We start from the raw sequence: 20587 nt of genomic DNA, 5'->3' as shown, positions 1-20587 counted from the left end.
CCTTGCTTCACCAGCTGCATGCCACGATGACAGGAAGGTGCGATAAGAAAAAAGTGCTGATAAGAACAGTGTTGCTCAATGGTGTATTTGATGCAGGAACTGCCACTCCGAAGAAGTGCTAATCTCAGTGGGAAGCAATATGCTCGTGGCACAATGGTCGGTATTTTTGTAGCACAGCTCTTAGGTGCCTGTGCCTGCTGCGAGCATTGGCTTTGACGTCTCTCATAACCGAGCGAACAAGCACAGCGAAGGATGAAAAGCGAATGCGGAGCGCAGCGGGAGATGAAAGACAGCAATAGGAAAGAGAGCGCGAGGAGGAAAGTGCAAGAGGGGGGTGCAGCAGGACCATGAGGCAAAAAGTGGAGGAGAAGGGTATGGCGAAAGTGCAAGGAAAAGATTGTAGCGCCACGCAAGACGGCCTTTGCGGTGACGACCACTACGAGATGTCGCCAGAGTAGTGTGCCGCCGTCTGTTCACCAACGGCATGTTGCGAGTGCGTTTAATGATACCATGATGGAAACAAAGCGTTGCATGAGCAGAGGTTCGCCTGCGACGACTGCTGTGAATCGCACCCACGCACTACCTCTTGCGATCTCCCTATTAACAAAGCAGTCATGCCACACTTTGCTCCATTTGCAATGTGCCGCACGAGACAGATTGTTCGTGCCGGCCAATATATCGTGAAATAAAAACACATATACAGCTGTGCACAAATTTTGCATTAGGGAGTACCGTAAAAACCCGCGTATAATACGAACCCGCATATACAGTGCAGTCCACTTATAACGATATCGAGAAAGACGAAAAATATGATCGTTATAACCGATGATCGCTATATCTGGACTGCAGCTATAAAAAAATTTTTTTTTAATAAAAAATGCGGAACATACCTTTGCAGCTTCGAACTCGAATTCGCTACTTGCTCTAAAGAATAGATGATGTAAAAAATAGGCTGTGAAAAACAAACTTTATTTCTAGCGCCAATGACCGTTTCGAGGGTTAGGCGCGCCGAAATAGTCCGAAATCTGCACTTGCTTTTGCGGCAGCTTCAGCTTCACAACCGCGGTGTGCATGGATTCCAGCTGCTGCGTGAACACTGGCGGCAATCCTTCAGCATGCATAAAATCAATTAAGCAGTCGATCGACGACAGTGCACTTTGCGTGGACATTGAGGTCGGGGTCAAGGAGCCACTGTCAATCTCGTTGTCACTGTCGCTGCTACCGTCGCACAACTTTGCCGTCTGTCGAGACCTCCTCGCAGAACAAAGCAGCACTGTCTGCAGTCAAAAACTCCTCCATCAATGCACCACCTGTGTCACCAATAGGAACGAGCTCCCAGAGCTCGGTTATGTCAGCGGCTTCCACCGTGTTGGTCTCAGTGGGTTGGGGAAGTTCATCCTGACGCACAAAGCCCGCCTTTTTGAAGCAATTGTATATGGTTGACTGCTTTACTTCATACCATGCACCATAAACAAAGCGCACGGCTTTCAAAAGACTGATCTTCAGGTCAGGGGGCCCGTCTGCACGATCCGACGTGCCAGGAGCTGCACGGTCAATGGCTAAAATTAGCCACTCCAGCATGCACCGCCGATACAGGATTTTAAAGTTGGCAATCACGCCGGCGTCCAACGGCTGCAGGCCTGCCATAGTATTCGAAGGCAGAAACATCAATTCGACAGATGTTAGCTTCGAGTGGACGCTGTGTGCGCTACAGTTGTCAAGTAGCAACACTACTTTTCTTCCTTGGTCTTCAATTATACTGTCGAACTTGAGCAGCCATACTTCGAACAGGTCGCGGGTCATCCACGCCTTCTTATTGCTGCGATAGCTGACCGGCATGTGCTGATTCTTAAAGCACGCTGGCTTCTTTGATCGCCCTATCATGAAAGGCTTGAGACGATGGCTCCCGTCCATGTTAAGTACAGCAACACAGTCACCCTAAGTTTCGAGTGCTTCCCGCCGGGTCATTGATCTCCCTTAAGAGAGTCTTCGACGGCAACATTTGAAAAAAGAGAGCAGTTTCGTCGCAATTATATATGTCCTTCTCCGCGTAGCGCTCCAGCACGCCGGGCAGCTTTGTCTGCAGCCACTGCTGCTTTGCCTGTGTGTCCAAAGACGCCGCTTCCCCTACCACGTTTTTGTAAACGATTCCATGCCAATATTTAAAGCGCTGAATCCAGCCTCCCCCAGGCTCAAAATATGGGCGTCCCAAAAGAAAAGCGAAGTTTTTCGCTTTGGTGGCAAGTATTGGCCCACTAATAGGCACATTATGCGCGCAGGTTGGGATGAACCCCTGGTAAAGCACCTCTCCAACATCGGCGTACAAAGGGTCTCTAACCCTTTTCCACTGATCGGCATGGCCGCTGATAGCTCCTGCCTTCACAAGCGCGGTGCTCCCGGTTTTCAAGATGGTTGATTCCGTCGACAGGGCGAGCTCATACTTCTTCACGAGGGCGCTCACCTTGAAGCCGCGTCGAGAGTCCCGCAAGATATCCATCTTCGTGTCAAGCGACACAGCTTTACGCTTTGTCGGTGCCATCTTCGAACGGGACCACTGGGTTAGTTGCACGCTGCTTCGGTGGCGTCAGCCTACTATTGCTAGAGAGAGAGACTGAGTGCGGGATAGGCGCCACAGCGCCGCTTTGCTTGTCGCTTTTTTTTTTCTTTCTCTCTCTTTCCGAGCGACTGTGGCCGATGCGCATGAAGCAGCTAGCGCCATCCTGTGGCGCGCTGCGCCTACTCAGGTACTCTTCGGTGCATGGGCAGGGCGGGATGCGCTGCGCAGTAATGGCGGCAGATACGAACTTACGGAGGTAAACATCGCCTCGTCTCGACATTGTTCGTTTCAAGGAACTAAGCAACACCAATGTTACGATTATTTGGCACGGAAAACGCCGTCCAGATGGCAAAATTTTGATCGCTATATCCGATATGCAGTGAATGACCTATTGTTATAAATGATTTTTTTCTCTATAGACCTAATGCCACTCTCATGTCGACCCATCGTTATAACTGATATATCATTATATTTGGTATTGTTATACAGTTAAACCTGGATATAACGAAGTTGACAAAAGCTCGCAATTTTTCGTTACATGCAGGTTTTCGTTACATGCAGGTTTCGGGTGAAGGCTCGTACGAATGATGCAGAAACGAAACCAAATAGCTCAATATATCCGTGAAGGTGAACTCACCCTTCAATCATTTATTTTACACTAAAAAACTGCGTAATTTCCGCTTGCTTCTTCGGCACGAGTGTAGGCACAACACGCCGCTCCAAAAAGGCTAAATCGTGTAGAGCTCCTTCATCGTCGAGCGAGCCGAAGAAACGGCGCATAACGTCCATTGCGTTCATCACCTCCTTTGCAGTAGGCACGTCACACGGATCTGCCTCACAAGCACCATCATCACCGCCATCCGGATTTTGCACGCTTTCAGCTACTGCTGCATCAGACATTTCTTCTGTAGTCACGGCGGCGTTGTCGGAAAACAAAAAGTCAGTCAGTTCAACGTCGTCGGGTACACCACCGTTAGTACATAGCTCGTTCCACGCTTCGGCCACATTGGACGGAGTAGAAAGGTCTTCCTCCTCCTCGTCGGCACCAGCCCGTGCGTTTTTGGCTATTCCGGCCTTTAAAAAGCAATTCGCGATAACTTCTGCCCTGACCTCTTGCCAGGAGGCAGCAAGCATCTCGACTGCTTGATAAATGTCGATCTTCATCTCCCGTTCCAGACGGATGTCGAGAAGTATTTTCAGGATTAGTCGGCGCCGGTAACAGCATTTAAAACTGTTAATGACCCCTTTGTCCAGGGGTTGTATTAGGGACGTGCAGTTGGCCGGGAAGTAATGCAGTTCGATGTTCGACAGCTGCAGGCCCTCGACGTGGTGCGCCGAGCAATTGTCCAGCAGTAGGCAAACTTGACGGCCTTGCCGCTTGACGTCCTGGTTAAATTCCTTTAACCACTCAGAAAATATTGGCCGAGTCATCCACGCTTTGGAATTCGCCACATACTTCACGGGCATACGCTTCGTTCCCTTAAAACACCTGGGACGGGCACTTTTGCCGACAACTAGCGGGACTCGCTTGTCTGTGCCGTCGAGGTTGGCACACAGCAGAATCGTTATGCGGAGCTTGCTCTGCTTTCCACCGCGGCAGTCATCGCCTTTTAACGCTAGCGTGCGGCCCGGAAGCATTTGATAAAATAGAGCTGTCTCGTCGGCACTGTAGACATCAGCCGCCTCGAAGCGACTCAGGATTCCAGGCAGCTTGTCAGCCACCCACGAAGCAGCAGCATCGCTGTCTGCGGAGGCAGATTCGCCGCTGATTACTCTTCCGACGACACCGTGCCGGCTCTTAAATCCCTGCAGCCACCCATTGCTTGCCTTGAAATCGTCATGACCCAAGATACACGCAAAATCCTTTGCCTTCTGTTGCAAGATCGCGCCGCTTATGGGTACATTTCTGGCTCGCGTGTCCAAAAACCATGTGAACACTGCCTTGTCCACATCAGTGTATGTGGACAGCTTCAGTCTTTTTTTCTTCGAGCTTGTTCCCGACTCCACTGCGTTTCTGATGCTGTGTTCCGCACTCAAAATCGTTGATAGTGTGCTCGCTGGAATGCTGAAACGGGTGGCAACGTCCTTCTTCTTCTCGCCCGCGGAGACTGCATTTAAAATTGCGAGTTTGTCTTCAAAAGACAGAACTTTTCGTTTTCTGGCAGTAGAACTCATCACGACCAACCGACGACGCAGTTAGAAGCGGAGACGCACGACTACACGCCGACAGGCAGGCCTAGCACCTCCAAAACAAGTCGGACAAACCAGTACCAGAGCACAGTTGACACACGCACACGTGCAGAACGCAGGACAACACTCAAGATGGCGAATGCAACGCACCCATAGAGAAAGAAAAAAAAGTGACGGATATCGTTCGTCATCGTCCCTCCCCCTCTCCCTTCCGGCGCCTTGGCAATGAAAGAACCGGCTATCAGCGTTGCTTTTCAAGTGAATTCTTACACATAAGTGTGTATAAGCCGTTGAAACAAATGAAAATCACAAAATAAGAATGCTTGTCCTCAAATCCATACGAAACAAAATAATTCTGCAAGAAAAATCAGCTGCCGATACCAATACCACCTGGTGCCACGCTAGACAAGCAAAGCCTGAAAAGACTGCTACGTTAGGCACGGAGCGGCGCTAGTTGCCGCCATCATCATCATCATCGCTAACTTTGCTCGGTCGCGGCAATCCCTGGCGTGCGCGTAGCTGCTGGCTCCTTACAGCATTAATATTCAATAATCTAGAGCATTTCTTCGGCCGAATTTTCCTTAAAAGTGCTAAAAGTAATGACTGATCAGCTTTGGGAGTTCGTTACATCAAGGCTAACCGCCGCAACGCGTTCGTTACATCAAGGTCGAAAATACATGGGCTTCAATGGGGGCAGCGTTGGGGAATTCAAAAACTTCGTTAAATCCAGGAATTCGTTACATATAGGTTCGTTACATCCAGGTTTAACTGTAAGTGGACTGCACTGTAGTATGAGGTGAAATTTTTGGGACATGAAATGGAAAAAGTTTTATCCGCGGATAGTACGAGTTAGGAAAACTCAAGGAAAACATTTATTTAAATTGCACTCTGCACTTCAATCACTGTCTTCCTCAGCTGCGCTCTCTTCGGATAGTTCTTTGTCAGACATATCTTCCCAGAGGTACTCATCCTCTGTGCCATCGAGCGCGTTTGAGATGCCATACTTTTTGGATGTGCGATGCACAAGGTCCTCTGGTATGCTGGCCCATGCGTCCACAATCCGCTTGCATAGCACGGCTGGCAAAGCCCGCTTCAGCCGCCCGGTCGGCGTCACTGCAGGCTCACCTGAGCACGTCCAATCTGCGTAACACTGCTTGACCACGTCCTTGAACGGCTTGTTCATGCAAACATCTAAAGGGTGCAGCTGAGACGTCATCCCACCCGGGATAACGACGAGTTCAATGCCGGATTCACGGAACAGCCTCTTCACTGAGTCGGCCAAACGGCAACGAAATGCGTCCAGCACGAGGATGAACGGGAACAGTGCGCCGGGCCGCCTACACCAGACGGACTTTATCCAGTCAAGCACAAGATTCTCGTTCATCCAGCCTTTCTCATGGCATCTCACGGCCACATTTTTTGGCTGCTCCCTACCTTTAGGCACTGTCTTGCACTCGAAGAGGACATGGGGCGGAAGCTTGCGTCTGTCTGCTGTCCACGACAACATGATGGTAACGCGTCCAGATAAACCTGCGTTTGGTCAGCATTAGCTAGATGCGCGGCTCGCTGTTGGCATATGAACTCCGTCAGGGCGAGTTCGATTTCCGGGAATGTCCTACTCTTCCGGCCACGAAAGCTTCTTCGTGTTCCGCTGCAGACGAAAAGGGCTTCCTTCTGTCGACGCCATCCGCGAATGCTTCCCTCATTGATGCCAAACTGCCTCCCGGCCACGCTGTTTCCAATGTCCTGTGTGGCTAAAATAACTTTTCTCTTGGAAGCAGCCAAGTACTGTTTTCATGGTCCAGACGTCTTGGTCCTTCAATGCGGAATAAAAAAGATGTTCTTCACGAAGCGTGGTTTGCACGGGTGCTGCCAAGGTGCGCACTCAACAATGAAGAAACGATGCTGTAGTCACGCAGCTATAACGAAACCAAGCCGTAGCCACACAGCAATAAGGAAGCCAAGCCGTAGCCATGCAGCAATAACAAAACCAAAACATCTAGCCCAAATTTCTGACTGAAATTTTCGTTCGGATCCGCATATAGTAAGAGGTGAAAGTTTGGGACGCTAATAGTAATAGGGAAAAAACCTCGTGTTATATGTGGGTTTTTACAGTATTGTAATTGTTGGTGCATTTTTTGTTTCAGAGACGAATCTAGTTCCTTATATCCATTGGCAGGACAACCTTACTTAGTTGAAATTATACTTAGTTGAAATTTTATATGTGTGGATTTCTATGGGGATTTGAAGGGGAATTGTATTTAGTTTGTTATATCCTGTTCCGTTACAACATGGTTCAAGTGAATTTGGAGTGGCAGAAATAGCCCCCTGAAAACCCAACGTAAGTTTACAGGTGATTGCATGTAGATACATAACGAGTGCCTTTCCTTGGCATTTTTTATGCTTTAGTGCTGCATACCTGCCAAGTCTTCCGGATTTGCACCATTTCTTTCAGTTGTATAGTAGTGGGCACAGTCTGATTAAGCTAACGAGTGAATGCCATGTTCTGCACCTAGCAACACTCAACTTTCCATCCTTCTCCTCGGCGTCAGCCACTCTGGCGTTGTATAGGCCTACTGTTAGTAATGGCTTTAAGCAAGGAGCGCGAGTGCAAAAAGTATCTTCAAGTATTTTTAATGTAGTGCACAACCGAAGTCACCCTGGGTATGCAGAGTGCGAGCGGCAATTTAACATCATGAAAAAGACGAGGACACAGTTCCGTTTATCCATGTGTGATAAGATGCTGGGAAACATCCTGTTCACAAAATGTGAAAGAAATTGAACATGTTACAAATCAATCAAACATTATCTGAAGAATTTTTGAACATACACCATGGTTGCTTAGTGGCTTTGGTGCTGCTAAGAACAAAAGTGCTCCCCTTGTTCCTTCCCGTCCTTCCTTTCTTGCGCCAAGCGATCAAAATGTTACGAGGTTAAAAACAGTCAGACGCATATTTACAGGATATTTACAGTGATTGTAGCAGCTGACGAGGTGGTAGACAGCGCCCGAAGCCCAGAGTGTTGTCTTCTTCGAAACAAGCTGAAAATATCTTCTTCGTCAGCGGCTGAAGCACCGGCTCAGTGCTGGTTAGGAGGCGGGCCAGTGATACAACTTAAGACGTGCGACGTGGACCACGTCGGAGCGAAGCTTACCCACGGTTGGCTCAAGAGGGGCGATATCGTACGTGACGTCAGTTACTTGACGCAAGACACAGTAAGAACCAGAGTAGCGTGAAAGTAACTTCTCCAACAGGCCAACGCGTCGCGACGGCGGACAAAGGAGAATCAGGGTGCCCGGTGTGTAATGGACCTCACGATGGCGGGTGTCATATAACCACTGCTGATAGTCCTGCAACTCCACAAGTCGACATCGGGCAATATGGCGTGCGTCTTGTGCTCTGAGTATGGCTTCACGGGCATACTCGGATGTGGAATTCAGACTAGCAGGCAGAACAGTGTCGAAAGGTAGCGTAGGGTCGCGGTCAAACAAGAGGAAGAATAGAGAGAAGCCTGCGGTATCATGGCGAGATGAATCATAAGCGAAAGTAACGAACGGCAGCACAACATCCCAGTCGCGATGGTCAGCGGACACATACATAGACAGCATGTCAGTAAGGGTGCGGTTAAGATGCTCGGTTAGACCGTTCGTTTGTGGTTGGTAAGCAGTGGCAAGTTTGTGTTTAGTCGCGCACAAGTGTATAATGTCATTGACAACTTTAGAAAGAAAGCGGCCTCGGTCGGTGAGGAGCTGTCGAGGGGCACCATGGTGAAGGATGATATTCTCTAGGAGGAAGTTGGCAACATCGTTTGCACAGCTTGTCGGAAGAGCCCCTGTGATTGCATATCGGGTGGCGTAGTCTGTTGCTACAGCAATCCACTTGTTTCCCGAAGCAGACGTAGGAAAAGGGCCTGAAAGATCAACACCTACACGGAAGAATGGTTCTGATGGTACGTCAAGTGGTTGAAGGCGACCAGCAGGGAGTGTGGTCGGCTTCTTGCGTCGTTGACAAAGGTCACACGCAGCGACATAACGGCAGACATCACGGTATAGACCAGGCCAAAAGAAGTGCCGAAGAATGCGGTCATAAGTCTCTGACATGCCAAGGTGACAGGCAGTCGGTACATCATGAAGCTGGGCGAGAACAGTCTGACGCAGATGCTCAGGCACAACAAAGAGTCGGGCAGGGTGTTAAGAACGGCCAGCTGCAGTGCAAGTTTGCCAGCCAGTTACACCAGCGGTGGTAACCTCATCTTGGAATGCCGCCGCCAACCTCTAGCCTCGTCGCCGTTGCGAGTGAAGGAGTTCGACGAAGCAGGCTTTGTGCTGAAACAGCCAACCTCTAGCCTCGTCGCCGTTGCGAGTGAAAGAGTTCTACGAAGCCCCTCTGTGTCGGCTCCGGACCTTTACACCAGTGTGTGTGTGTGCGGCACGTGTATGTTAGCCCTCATCCTCCTCCAAAAGGGCGGGTCATCTTGAATGACGTCGAACTATGACGTCGAGCGGAGAGCTTATAAGCAGCGATTGTCGGCTGCTAGAGTGTGCTCGTCGTCGTGAGCTGGGTGCTCATTGTCATGCTCGAAATGTAATCGTGAGCTGTATGTTCGTAAGCTGTTTGCTGTATGTTAGTCTTGCGTGCTCCATTTTGAAGTCACGCTAGACTGTCGATATATGTCTTGTCTAAGATGTAAATAATGTAAATAAATCCTGCTCTCCTAAGTCCCGACGAAGAGTCAAGCTTCTTCCTACAGCTACGACTGCCAAATCTTACAACTGAATGGCAGTGGTGAGATCGGCCTACGGCTCGTAAATCGGCCTACGACTCGGAGACAGCAACGGCAGCTGACGGACGTTGGCACATGGTGACCGACCGGTATCCTGATCAAGTTGGAGGCAACTTGGAATTGACCACCTCTTGCAACTGACTGGATACAGTGGAGAAGGACTGGTGATATGGTGCTGCTTCAGTGGGTAAGCGTTTGGTTTTGGCTGTAAGATTTACCAGGCTTCAATTTCTCTGCGTTTTTGGATCGTATTCGCTGGGATCTTCTACTTGTATTCTGATTTGCGTGGGTATCACAAGTATTGTGTGACAGCAGAGCCAAAGCTTAAAGTAGCGACCATGGTACTAATGTGTTTGACGAGAGCTGACCTGTTGTGGTTGTGTAAGGAGATCGAGGTAGACGTAAAGGAGGACTTGACGGAAGCAGAAATTCGTAAGACAATTCTAGAAAGTAACAATGATTCGAAATTCATAGAACAAATGAGTAAACGAATTCTAAACAAAAAACGGGAACAGGAAGCAATTAGGCAAAAACAGGAAGAAGCTAGGCAGAAACTGAAAGGGGTTTCGCAGAAAGAAGGCCTAACAGAAGTAACGAGGCAGTACGCTGCTGCATTGAACAATGAGATTCAAGGTTTTGAGCAGTTAATCGAGCAAAGTCAACAGCGGCGTGAGAAATCTGTAGGCTGGACGCAGCGAAAGTGGGAGGAAGCAGATAGCAGATTTTGTTCAAAAGCCGAGAGAAGTAGCAGCACCTGCGAGATTAGCAGCACGTTCATAAGTGAACTCGAAGTGCTAGCAGCTAACAATGCCTTAGTGGCAGCAGAGGCCGTTAAAGGCCAGAGGGAGAGCGACGAGGGGCTGTGCCAACAGAGGACTGTAGAAACAGCTAGGCCAGCTGCTAACAAATTGGCACAGTTACCGCGCGTGTGCGTCGCTTGTAATGTTAGCGAGGTTGCTAGCGAAGTAAAGAGTACTGCTGACCCGATAGACACAAGCACCCATGTCGAGTCAGATCTGCGCGCCGAAGTGAAGTGCGAGCTGGACGATGCAGTTGAGAGTAGTTCGCAGGATTGCGAGCTCCGTAGCTCAAGGGAAGACCACTGCATTGTTCAGGGATCGGTGTGGCTCTCCGCCAGTCTAGATAGCCAAGAGAGAGTAGATTTAAATGAAGATCACTCTGACTGTGCGGGTAAGAGACCGATCCGGGCCGACAAAATGTGTACCGGCCAGCACGAGGCGCGAGAGAGCGACATGAAAGAGAATTGACCGAAAAAACGCCGCAGAAAGAAGCGCGCTAAAGATAGGAATGCGGTGACTAATGTAGTGCCGCCAGAGACGGCGAGAGACCCAAAAGGGCAGGGCGCGAGGAAAAGAAAGATGCGGTCGTCACTGACGACGTGTGCGCATCAAGCACGTTCGAGCCACAGGTCAAAAGGAGACCGAGAAGCATGTTCTGCACGGACGCGGACAAAGGGCACGGGGCAGTTAAATTCCTCATCGTTCCGTCGTTCTTTTCGAAGCTCAGCGTCTAGTACAAAGCAGCGCAAGGGGGCAAGACGAGACCAGGTGGGGAGTAGCTACGCGGTCAATCGAGGTCGTGATGAAAACGGGGCACCAGGATGCAAATTGGCAGGGGACTGTAACGTCTTGGGGGAGCTGATAGTGAGTCAGCCCTTTTGTTGTTCCTCGGTAGCCAGAGTAGCTTTCGGACCACGACCACCTCGAGTACGGCTCAAATAGTACGAGTCAGTTGTAAACGTTTGGAACGGGAGGCCAAGAGCTTCCATAGGAGTGAAACGTGTTTTGTTTTATTTTTTGAGCATCGGATAATTTTCGCGCTTTAAGTTTCTTTCAATATGTAAAAGTATGAGTTTTATTTATGTTTTGTTTGAGAAGCTCCGAGAGTTGAAAGACGCGTTTTAAGTAAACATGTAGTATCGCGAGGTGTTCATTAATAAGTATATATAGGCTCCTTTTTTTGTGTGTTTGTGAGTAACCTGAGTGTCAAGGTTATCGTTGAGAGGCCTATGGTAACGCGCGTGTGTTTTAGTTAACCTTCTTTCTGTGTGTGTTTTTTTATTTTCTAAGGTTAAGCGCGTAGATTTTGAGTAAGTGCGTGATTTGCACTGAGAAGCGTTCTTCGTACCATTAGCGCATGTCGTGTGTGGATGGAGTGAAGCAGATTGTTAATGACTTGGTTGCTCGTGTGTGTTTAGGGCGGCCGTATTCTGACTTCTCTAGTACGAGTGCGTAGGACGAGTTGTTAGAAGACACATTTGTTCGAAGGTTCCTCTGTGTTGCGTAAGTTATGCAAGTTTGGTTGATCGGTTAAGGAATGTGTCCTGTGTGGACTAAAGGAACAAATGTGAGAAAGCGTAATGAAACGTTTGCGTAAGACGCAAGTATGCGTTCGGAATAGGGACCACAAAGCTAGCGAGTTTGTAATTACGTACCTATGGAGTTGGCCAGACTGTTCGGTGGCAACAGTACATGAGATAAGTACGCCACTGTGATAGGATAAGAACAGGCTGTTCGCGAAGTTAGGCTGCTTAAGTTATGGTTGGGTATTGGTGTTTGAGAGCCTTCGGTTTAATTCTGCGTAAACCTTTACTCTTGTGCAGCGCGACGGTCGAGTTTGGTCGAACTCAAGAGGAACGTGAACGCTCGCTTTGGCGGCACGAAATTTTGGGGCAAAATTTGGGATTCCCAGTTGAGTGACTTGCATTGAAATTTTGATTGGAAGCCTGGTGGATTAACAGCTAATTCCGGGCGTTTGCATGCTGAGTGGTATTGTGTTGCCGGGATCGACTCTTCTGTGCCAATTGTGAGGTGGTTGAAGGCATTCCAAGTGCGCAGAGGTTGCAGAGAGCAAAGCCATCGTCTTACTCGCCAGCCATTCTCTTCCTGCCCAGCGATTGCCAGCACTGGACAATCGAGATTTTCCGGGCCGTGGAGGTGCTGTTAAGAGCGGCCAGCTGCAGTGCAAGTTTGCCAGCCAGTTACGCCAGCGGTGGTAACCTCATCTTGGAATGCCGCCGCCAACCTCTAGCCTCGTCGCCATGCGAGTGAAGGAGTTCGACGAAGCAGGTTTTGTGCTGAAACCGCCAACCTCTAGCCTCGTCGCCGTTGCGAGTGAAAGAGTTCTACGGAGCCCCTCTGACGTCGGCTCCGGACCTTTACACCAGTGTGTGTGTGCGGCACGTGTATGTTAGCCCTCATCCTCCTCCAAGTCGACAGCCCTCATCCTCCTCCAAAAGGGCGGGTCATCTTGAATGACGTCGAACTATGACGTCGAGCGGAGAGCTTATAAGCAGCGATTGTCGGCTGCTAGAGTGTGCTCGTTGTCGTGCTCGAAATGTACTAGTGAGCTGCGTGCTCGTCATGCTCGAAATGTACTCATGAGCTGTGTGCTCGTGCGCTGTTTGCGGTATGTTAGTCTTGCGGGCTCCATATGGGAGTCACGCTAGACTGTCGATGTATGTCTTGTCTAAGATGTAAATAATGTAAATAAATCCTGCTCTCCTAAGTCCCGACAAAGAGTCAAGCTCCTTCCTACAGCTACGACTGCCAAATCTTACAAGGGTCGTCCAGGCTCATGTTAGAGCGACACAATATACCATCTTGGAGTTCAAACATGCGAAGGGAAGGATCGGGCATCGTTGAAGTGAGTCGTTGAATAAGGTCTTCTAAGGAGGTGTCCCGACGTTGTTCGGCTCCAATATCGCGAAAAGCAGCCAGAGAGAGAACAGAGACAGGTATGCTGGCCGCAGAAACATCAGGAGGGTCGACAGTATGGCGCGACAAGCAGTCCGCATCTTGATGTAACCGGCCGGTCTTGTATACAACTGAATAGGGTTATTCTTGAAGGCACAGAGCCCAGTGGCCAAGGCGCCCTGAAGGATCTTTGAGGGTACGAAAGCCAACACAGAGCATGGTGATCAGTGATGACTGTGAATTGGCAGCCGTACAAATAGGGGCGAAATTTACCCACTGCCAAAACGAGAGCCAGACACTCGCGTTCGGTGATAGAATAATTGCGCTCAGCAGAGGAAAGAAGGTGGCTGGCATAGGCAATAACACATTCTCACCCTTGTTGTTTCTGTGCCAAGATAGCTCCAATGCCATGGCCACTGGCATCGGTACGGACTTCTGTTGGAGCTGATGCATCAAAGTGAGCGAGAATGGGCGGGGACGTAAGCAGCCCAATCAGCTCCGTGAAAGCACCAGCTTGCTCAGGGCCCCAAATGAATGCAGCGTCTTTCTTGAGGAGCTGATTGAGAGGGCGCGCAAGGTTCGCAAAATTTCGGACTAACCGGTGGAAGTAGGAGCAAGGGCCCAAGAAGCTGCGAACATCCTTGGCACATGTTGGCACGGGAAAGTCTTTCACTGCCCGTATTTTGTCGTGATCAGGGCATGTATGCCAGAAGAATCGACGAAATGCCCAAGCATAGAAATGTCACGACGATCGAAGTGGCACTTGGACGAGTTTAGTTGTAGCCCCGCCTGACGGAAAACAGATAGGATTGTCGATAGGCATTCGAGGTGTGTCGCAAAAGTCGGAGAAAAAAACGATCACGTCGTCCAGGTAACAGAGGCAGATGGACCTCTTGAAACCGTGTAGGAGGGCGTCCATCATTCGTTCAAATGTGGCCAGGACATTACATAAACCGAAAGGCATCACTTTGAACTGATACAGGCCATCAAGAGTAATAAAAGCTGTCTTTTCTCGGTCCATGTCATCAACGGCAATTTGCCAGTAGCCGGAGCGAAGGTCGACGGATGAAAAATATTGTACTTCATGCAGGCAATCCAGGGCATCGTCAATGCGTGGTAGCGGATAGACGTCCCTCTTTGTTACCTTGTTCAGGTGTTGATAATACATGCAAAATCACCAACTGTTGTCCTTCTTTTTAACTAGTACAACAGGGGATGCCCATCGGCTGCAAGAAGATTCGATGATGTCTCGAGAAAGCATCTTGTCAACTTCATGTTGCACGATGTGTCGCTCAGTAGGCGAGACGCGGTAGGGTCGCCGATAGATGGGGCTCGCATCACCGGTGTTTATTCGATGTTTCACGACAGATGTTTGTCCTAGAGAGCGTTCTCCAAGGTCGAATATGTCCCAGTATGAGGCAAGGAGGCAACGTAGTTCTTGAGCAGGCTGGGGCGGAATATCGGAAGCAATTATTTTTGTTAGGGCATTCAAGTCTGAAGGGACAGGGGGCGAAGCAAGAGTTGAACATGAGGAGCTGTTACAAGTTAAAGCCAAAATGTGGTAGTCTCTGGCTGGCGTTATTTGTACCAGGGATATTCCCCATGGGAGTACTTGTGTACAAAGTCCAAAGTTCACAAGCGGAAGCCAGGACGTGTTGTCCAAAATGGTAATGACGGTGTGAGGAAAAGCGACGTTATGCGAGAGCAGGACATCCGAATTAGGGGATACGATGTAGTCAACGTCTGGTATAGGTGGTACGGGGGAGACACCTATGTAGGTAACGGCATGGTGAGGGAGGTGAATATGCTCTGTGGAACATAGCCATATCGGAGCACTATCGGGAGGGTCAATAGCAGCAGGTAGAACCAATTGCACAACATCAGCAGAACAGTCTATCAAAGCGGAATGTGTAGACAGAAAGTCAAGGCCCAGCATGAGGTCGTGAGGGCCCAGTGCTCTAGAATGTAAAATAAAACAGAAGTCTGATATCCGGCGACATTCACGCGAGACGGACACATGCCAATAACGGCTGGTGTTCCACCGTCGGTGACTCGGACCACAGGCGACGGGGCACAAGTCAGGACTTTCTTGAGACGATTCCAAAGCTGAGCATACATCACAGATACGTGCGCGCCAGTGTCATTCAGAGCCGTAACAGGTACACCATCCACGTTCACTTTAATAAGGTTCCGATGTGTAGGCAAGGTCAGAAGAGGATTTTTGCATCGGGTCAGTTTGGCAGCATCACCTCCAGGTGCTGCACCCGTTAGTTTTCCGTAAAGGTGCGCCGGAAGAAGCTAGGGGACGGTAATCGACGAGATGGGGGCGACCGGGAGAAGCAGCGACGTGGTGAAGGAGAGCGGCTAGAGCGGGTGCAGGGTGTCTACCAACCAGGAAAACCAGGAATTCTCAGGGATTTTGAGTAGTCTGGAAAAACTCAGGGAATTCGTGCTTCTATCAGGGAAATTAGCTGTAATTTTATTGAAAGGGAAACGGAAGTTACGGTATTGCTGTTCCGAGTTACAGAGAGGACTCGTAACGAATTGTCTTTGACGCCACATAGTCAATTGGAGGAGTTTGGGTAGGATTGGAGGAGGTTCATTTGCAAACAAACAGGCATGTTGCAAACAGAACAAAGTTGATGGTTCATTTGTGCTGTCATGTCACATGGCATGTCATGTCTCAAAATTTTTTTTTTCACCTGCGCCAAAGCATCCATGTCAAGACACTAAAGCCAGCAAAGGTGACTTTGTTCTTATTTATTTTTCTACTTGGACTTTTATTTGCGAGGACACATTGAGCCTCTTTTGATTTTTCTTTTTTTTCTCTGTCCCTCTCTCACTCTCTCTCTCTCTCTGCCTGCCGGCTGCCGAACCAGCCATAGCGCATGCGTTTGTCTCGTGCTGCATCGACCACCATGTGGTGCACTTTGATGTGCGTTCGTTTTTCTCTGGTCGAGTGTATTTTCACCTGGCAGAGTTTTGGATGCTTTCTGGCTAGCAGACGAGAAAAAGAAACACTACATGGTCGCTCGCCGCTATCACTGCAAGGGCGCGACGGATTGCAACGCATTCACTTGAGCGCAACCTCTCCGGAAAATTTTGTCTCGCCGGTGTAGGATATCGAGTATGAGTAGTATGCATATGGTTCTCTGTAGACTAAGCGTCTCACGTTTTCTTGGATATTCCTTCGGTAGCCACACAAGGTGCCCAAAGTAGGCATTCGATTGTAGCCAACATGCTTTCCTTTGCGTTATTTAATTTCAGCGCCCCCCGCCCCAAAAAAAAAAAAACAATAGACATTGCTACGGCGCAACGAATTGTCTAATGGTGAAAGTTAGATTTTGTTACGTCTTCTCTTGCGGAAAGTAATGCGCCACGAGACGCTTCAGTTGCCGGATACTCTTATTATATTATTGCGATAGCAAATATATGGACACTTCAGGCGCATTCCTGCCGTCGCCGTCACCCTCATGTTCCGTGTAAAGTCCAAGGGCAATAACATTGTGACTGCACGCTGCATGCTGTATGTGTGAGTGAAAGCATATGGGGGTGAGGGCACAGGTGAGCCGACGGTGGTGGCTCGTCTTCTGTGCGCAAGGGAGAAAGGCGGGGAGGAAGCGCGCGATACATCAGGGGAGTGGAGGGAATAGGGACAGAATCTAGGATTCTGTGAATCTGTGATTGTGCAACATGTTTATTTGCCCTGTTTGACGCATTATATACAGTGACTTTTTCTTAGATACGTTTATTTATGGGAGATTGATACGTATATATAGATATCTTGCAGCAAGGATTTGTGTATATGTGCAGTGAACTTTGTTCCAGTCACACTTTTTTGCCCTTTATCAAGCTGTATCTTCGCATTTCTATATTCCATTGTATCTTTGCATTTCTAATGTACGAAGGTGAGTCAAATGAAAGTGAGCCAACCCAACCTGTGCAATAATGGCTCGGTTCATTATCTGAGAGGCATGCACGTGGCACAGAGGCATCTCTCATTTACAAAAATGACACGCAGGTGTGAGGATCAAGGTTCTTTATTGCTTTCATACACTGGGTTGAACATGGTTGCATGACATAATGGACATTCCAAAAGTTGAACAGCATGGTGTGGTGGGGTTTCTTACAGATGAAGATGTTTCCCAAGAAGAAATTAGTTGCCGTATGGCTGCCGTGTACGTTGAACATTGCATTTCATTGTCCACTGTGAAGCGTTAGAGCAAACGGTTCAAGAAGGACGTGAAAGTTGCAAGGACGATCCACGACCGGGTCAAAGCCACCATGCAATCATTTCCAACCCAATTGCATATGCTGATTAGACAAGAACGGAGGATAGGCATTGATGAATTGGCATGGCATGTGAACATTAATCACAGTTCGGGTCATACCATAATTCATAAACATCTCGGTTATTGGCTATTGTGTGCTCAATGGATGCCCAAGATTTTGAACCACCGCCAGAAGACGGGGAGGTTCGGCGCTGCCTTGACTCATCTAATCCGGTATCACGATGAAGGCGACGACTTTTTGTCTGCAATTGTGACCGGGGATGAATTATGGTGCCACTACTTCGAGCCTGAAACACGATGGCAAAGCTTAAAGTGGAAACATTTGAATTCACCACCCCAAGAAAAGCAAAGGCTGTCATTTCTGCCGGAAAGGTGTTGTTGACTTATTTTAGATCATCGGGGGCCATTATTGATCGAATTTGCTAAACCTGGAGAGACTATCAATCGTTTCTGATAATGTGAAATGTTGGATTGGCTGCGTATCACAATCAAGAAGAAACGACATGGAAAATTGAGGAATGGGGTCATCTTGCTCCACGACAATGCCCATCCCCACGTCGCTGATGTGGTTAATACAAAACTGGCAAAGTGCCCCCCCCCCAACCCCGAATGAAATTTACGGCTATGCCACTGCACACCACGCAGTAGGTTCCGCAGTTTTTTGTCCTCAGTCATGTTTAGGTCGGCTCGCCGGAAGAAATGGGACATGTCTTCAGTGTACATGGTCACAATTTCATTGTTGCATTAGTTCCTTGCCTGAAAAGCAGCTTCTGCCCCCTCTCTGCGGTCCGTGCTTGGGTACGTAGCTAGCAGCTCACGATGACAACGACACTTTGTGGTTTTAAAACCATGTGCGTGCAGATTCCTGCAGCGCAAAGTACACAAAACAGAGTTTCCTTGTTTCTTCCCAATCGTTGCATCTGGTGACACGCTTGAAGTTTACGAGCCAGTCTTCTGCATCCTCAAGCGTGTCTCCATGAAAGGGTTCTGGTGTCCAGGGCGAGTCTACGACAACGTGAGGTGGGGGTCACTTGAGTAGCCATCGCACTGGCGCCTAAGCTGACTGCCACTGCTGCCCTTGTTAAATCGGCAAGAGGACCAAACTGGGGTGGGCTCACCTCGTATGTGGTGACTTGTGCATTAGTGGACAGGCATTAATTCCGTTGGCTCCAACCTTCAAGGATCCGGGCTACTTTCCATGACTTGTATGGGGCTTAGAATCATACCCCGCACCTCCACCAGAAATGTGACCAACAGTTACGTCAGCCGTTTCTAAGAAAAATTTATTCTGGGTGAACCTGTGCCCGTCAACTCCAGAGACTCAACACTCAACAAAAAACAAAAATGGCCCTCAAGCTTCAATTCTTCAAACGTCGCCTTCTTCTTCGTCGTCTATCACGTGCCACCCATCCGATTCTCGAGCACGAGTCGCCGGTCTGTGAGCACGTGGTGTGGGCACGTGTGGCGCAGCATTGCCTTACAGTGCCTTGCTTGACGCTTGTAGTGTGGCGGTTCTTGGGGCACAGCTAAGATGTGGCAAGCGTCTTTTAGTTCTCGTTAAGCTTTCAGCAATATTAAAGACATTAGAGATCTCTCACAGAAAATCTAATTTGCTTTCTTCGAACTTGGCAGCTATAGTACTGCACTGGCAAGCCATCCACTAATACTAGAGCTGCTCTAGTGCTACAGCACCTGTTCTTGTTCATTTAGTCATGTCAAGAAGCTTCAAATGCACAAATTTTGCAAAATAAAATTTAAGATGACTATTACTCTGTGCAGAGAAAAGAGCGTGTGCAACTACATCAATAAAATTTTGTATCTGGTGGTGTTGCTGTTCAAGAAGCAGTAGTTTTTAATCATATAGTTTCGTTCTTGCTTACTACGTTTACAAGATAACATCTGGCTGCGGTATTTTGTTAGTGTGCATTTGTCCTTGTCTGCTCAATTACTGTACTGAGAGGCCCTGTGCCTCATTATTTATTGCAGATTCTTTTGATAACTTGTTCTCCTGTGGAGGTGAGCATTTGTGTTCGTGTTACACAAAAGAGATTCAGCAATAATGAGTTACATTAGGAGTCAAGTTTCGACCTTAATTGAGTACAGGTGCATGGCCTGTCAATAAAAATCAGCACTCACTTAAATTGTAGCTTTATTATAGAGAAGTAGAAACGTAAATGGCACGCATATTAAGATATACAATAGAAGCAAATGATTAGTTATATTGCAACGGTTAGAAAAATCGAAAGTTCTAGGGGCACATAGGCAACATACAGTAATTCTTGTGCTCATGGAACACCTTAGAGCTGTCCACAGAAACCTTTAGTTCCATGGAAATCCCTGATATTTATGGAAAACATATTGGTGCTGTGCCATCAAGCTGCACAGCATTGCAGTGGATGATGCATTTTGCTGTCAAACTTGAGAGTAATGACTCGGTGAGCAGCGCATAAGATTATCTGAAATTTGTGTGCATTGAAATAACTTTGCTGATCATATATTTGGAGCCATTTCCTACAACTTGTATAGCACTCTGTTATGATAGTCATCACGTCAGAGTTGCCTCTGTAGTAGCCTAATCTGTGCAATGAATTATTTGTGCGAAGCCTTTCTCCCAGGACACTATATTTGTACTCTTTTGTTTCTTTGGACAGATTGAAACCCTCGGCGTAGACAATCCACTAACGTGCCTGGTTCCCCGTCTTTCTGGTGTCCACCCTGATGAGGCTTTCTCCAGTGTTCCTTATGAAAAAGGACATACTTTCTTGTACTACCTGGAGACACTGCTTGGAGGACCAGGTAGGAAAATGTTAATCTGAGATATTTTTACAGTGAAGCTTTATACCTCTATCCCCCAATGAATGTGTCATGTCCGTGAGCAAAAACTCAACCAATCACTGCCAGAAGCGCGCAGTGCGTGCACTATTTCACTGCAGCATCACCAGACGGCGCTCACCTTCGTGCGCGGGAAAGAAAGAAAACGAACCAGAAAGTTCGCCTTTGCACATAGCGTTCGCCGCAAGCATTTCCCAGCAAAGATTACGCTTGCAAGT

The 20587-nt window shown here is 48.4% G+C and overlaps 1 protein-coding gene across 3 annotated transcripts in view; it reads left to right on the top strand.

The window, feature by feature from the left end:
* LOC126526909 (leukotriene A-4 hydrolase) overlaps positions 1-20587 on the top strand; it is a 167836-nt gene that overhangs the window by 90821 nt on the left and 56428 nt on the right. For all 3 annotated transcript variants that reach the window (XM_072284399.1, XM_072284400.1, XM_072284401.1), the window contains one exon: positions 20189-20333. In XM_072284399.1, the coding sequence (XP_072140500.1) occupies positions 20189-20333 (145 nt within the window). The remainder of the gene's footprint in view (positions 1-20188; positions 20334-20587) is intronic.

Source organism: Dermacentor andersoni, chromosome 9, assembly GCF_023375885.2.
Source record: "Dermacentor andersoni chromosome 9, qqDerAnde1_hic_scaffold, whole genome shotgun sequence".
Taxonomy (NCBI): Eukaryota; Metazoa; Arthropoda; class Arachnida; order Ixodida; family Ixodidae; genus Dermacentor; species Dermacentor andersoni.
Note: the sequence above shows the minus strand (reverse complement) of the source record. Positions and strands in the feature narration are given on the sequence as shown.